Genomic DNA, 694 nt, shown 5'->3' with positions numbered 1-694 from the left:
TGCTGCCTAAAAATTGTGCATCTTACATGCTGAGGTGTATTATACATTTGAGTTAGTCTAGAAAGAGGAATGCAACAGACAAAATTAATATTACAGTGAATGTTTACTGATAATGAGGGGAATTGCGTCAAAATTTTCTATTTGATGGAGGAAACTCTAGTATGACTAACTACTCCTCTCCTAAGAAACTGAGTCCTGAAAATTGGGGTGTGTTTGTCAGTGTTTGTTGGTTGTTTTGGGGTTTGTTTTTTTTTCTGTAAATTAATGAACAGGTTCTTTGCTTTTTATCAAGGTGGCAATTAGCCAGATGATATTTCATTGATGCAGTGTGACTGCTTTCCAAACCAAAGCCAGAGCCGCTTACCGATGGAGGAAGTACAAACAACAGCAACACATAGTTAATATCCGTTTTAAAAATCAAGTAATGTCTCTCCTGGGTGGGAACCCAAAACGTTCATGATGAGGCACTGGTGCTGTGCTGGATCGCCTCCGAGCTGCCCTTTCCCCCTCCCTCTAACATTGACCACCTCAGGGGCCTACAGGCGCTGCATAAGTGGTTTTTTTTTTGTTTGTTTGTTTGGGTTTTTTTTTTTAAAGTGTTTTCCCTGTAGACTGCCCCAAAGGCGACATTCCCCCTCTTCCTGCCCGGGACGAGCCCAGCGTCTCCGCCGGTACTGCCTTCTGCGCCCAGGCC

At 43.5% G+C, this 694-nt stretch overlaps 1 protein-coding gene across 1 annotated transcript in view; it reads left to right on the top strand.

Annotated features, from left to right (window-relative positions):
* The first annotated feature begins 366 nt into the window (after positions 1–366).
* Positions 367–694, top strand: part of DEPDC1B (DEP domain containing 1B) — a 21,814-nt gene continuing 21,486 nt past the window's right edge. The window contains exon 1 of the mRNA XM_009894275.1: positions 367–375. Coding sequence (XP_009892577.1) covers positions 367–375 — 9 coding nt within the window. The remainder of the gene's footprint in view (positions 376–694) is intronic.

Source organism: Charadrius vociferus, unplaced genomic scaffold (genome assembly GCF_000708025.1).
Source record: "Charadrius vociferus isolate BGI_N301 unplaced genomic scaffold, ASM70802v2 scaffold731, whole genome shotgun sequence".
In the NCBI taxonomy this organism is placed as follows: Eukaryota; Metazoa; Chordata; class Aves; order Charadriiformes; family Charadriidae; genus Charadrius; species Charadrius vociferus.
This window is presented reverse-complemented; position numbering and strand designations above follow the sequence as displayed.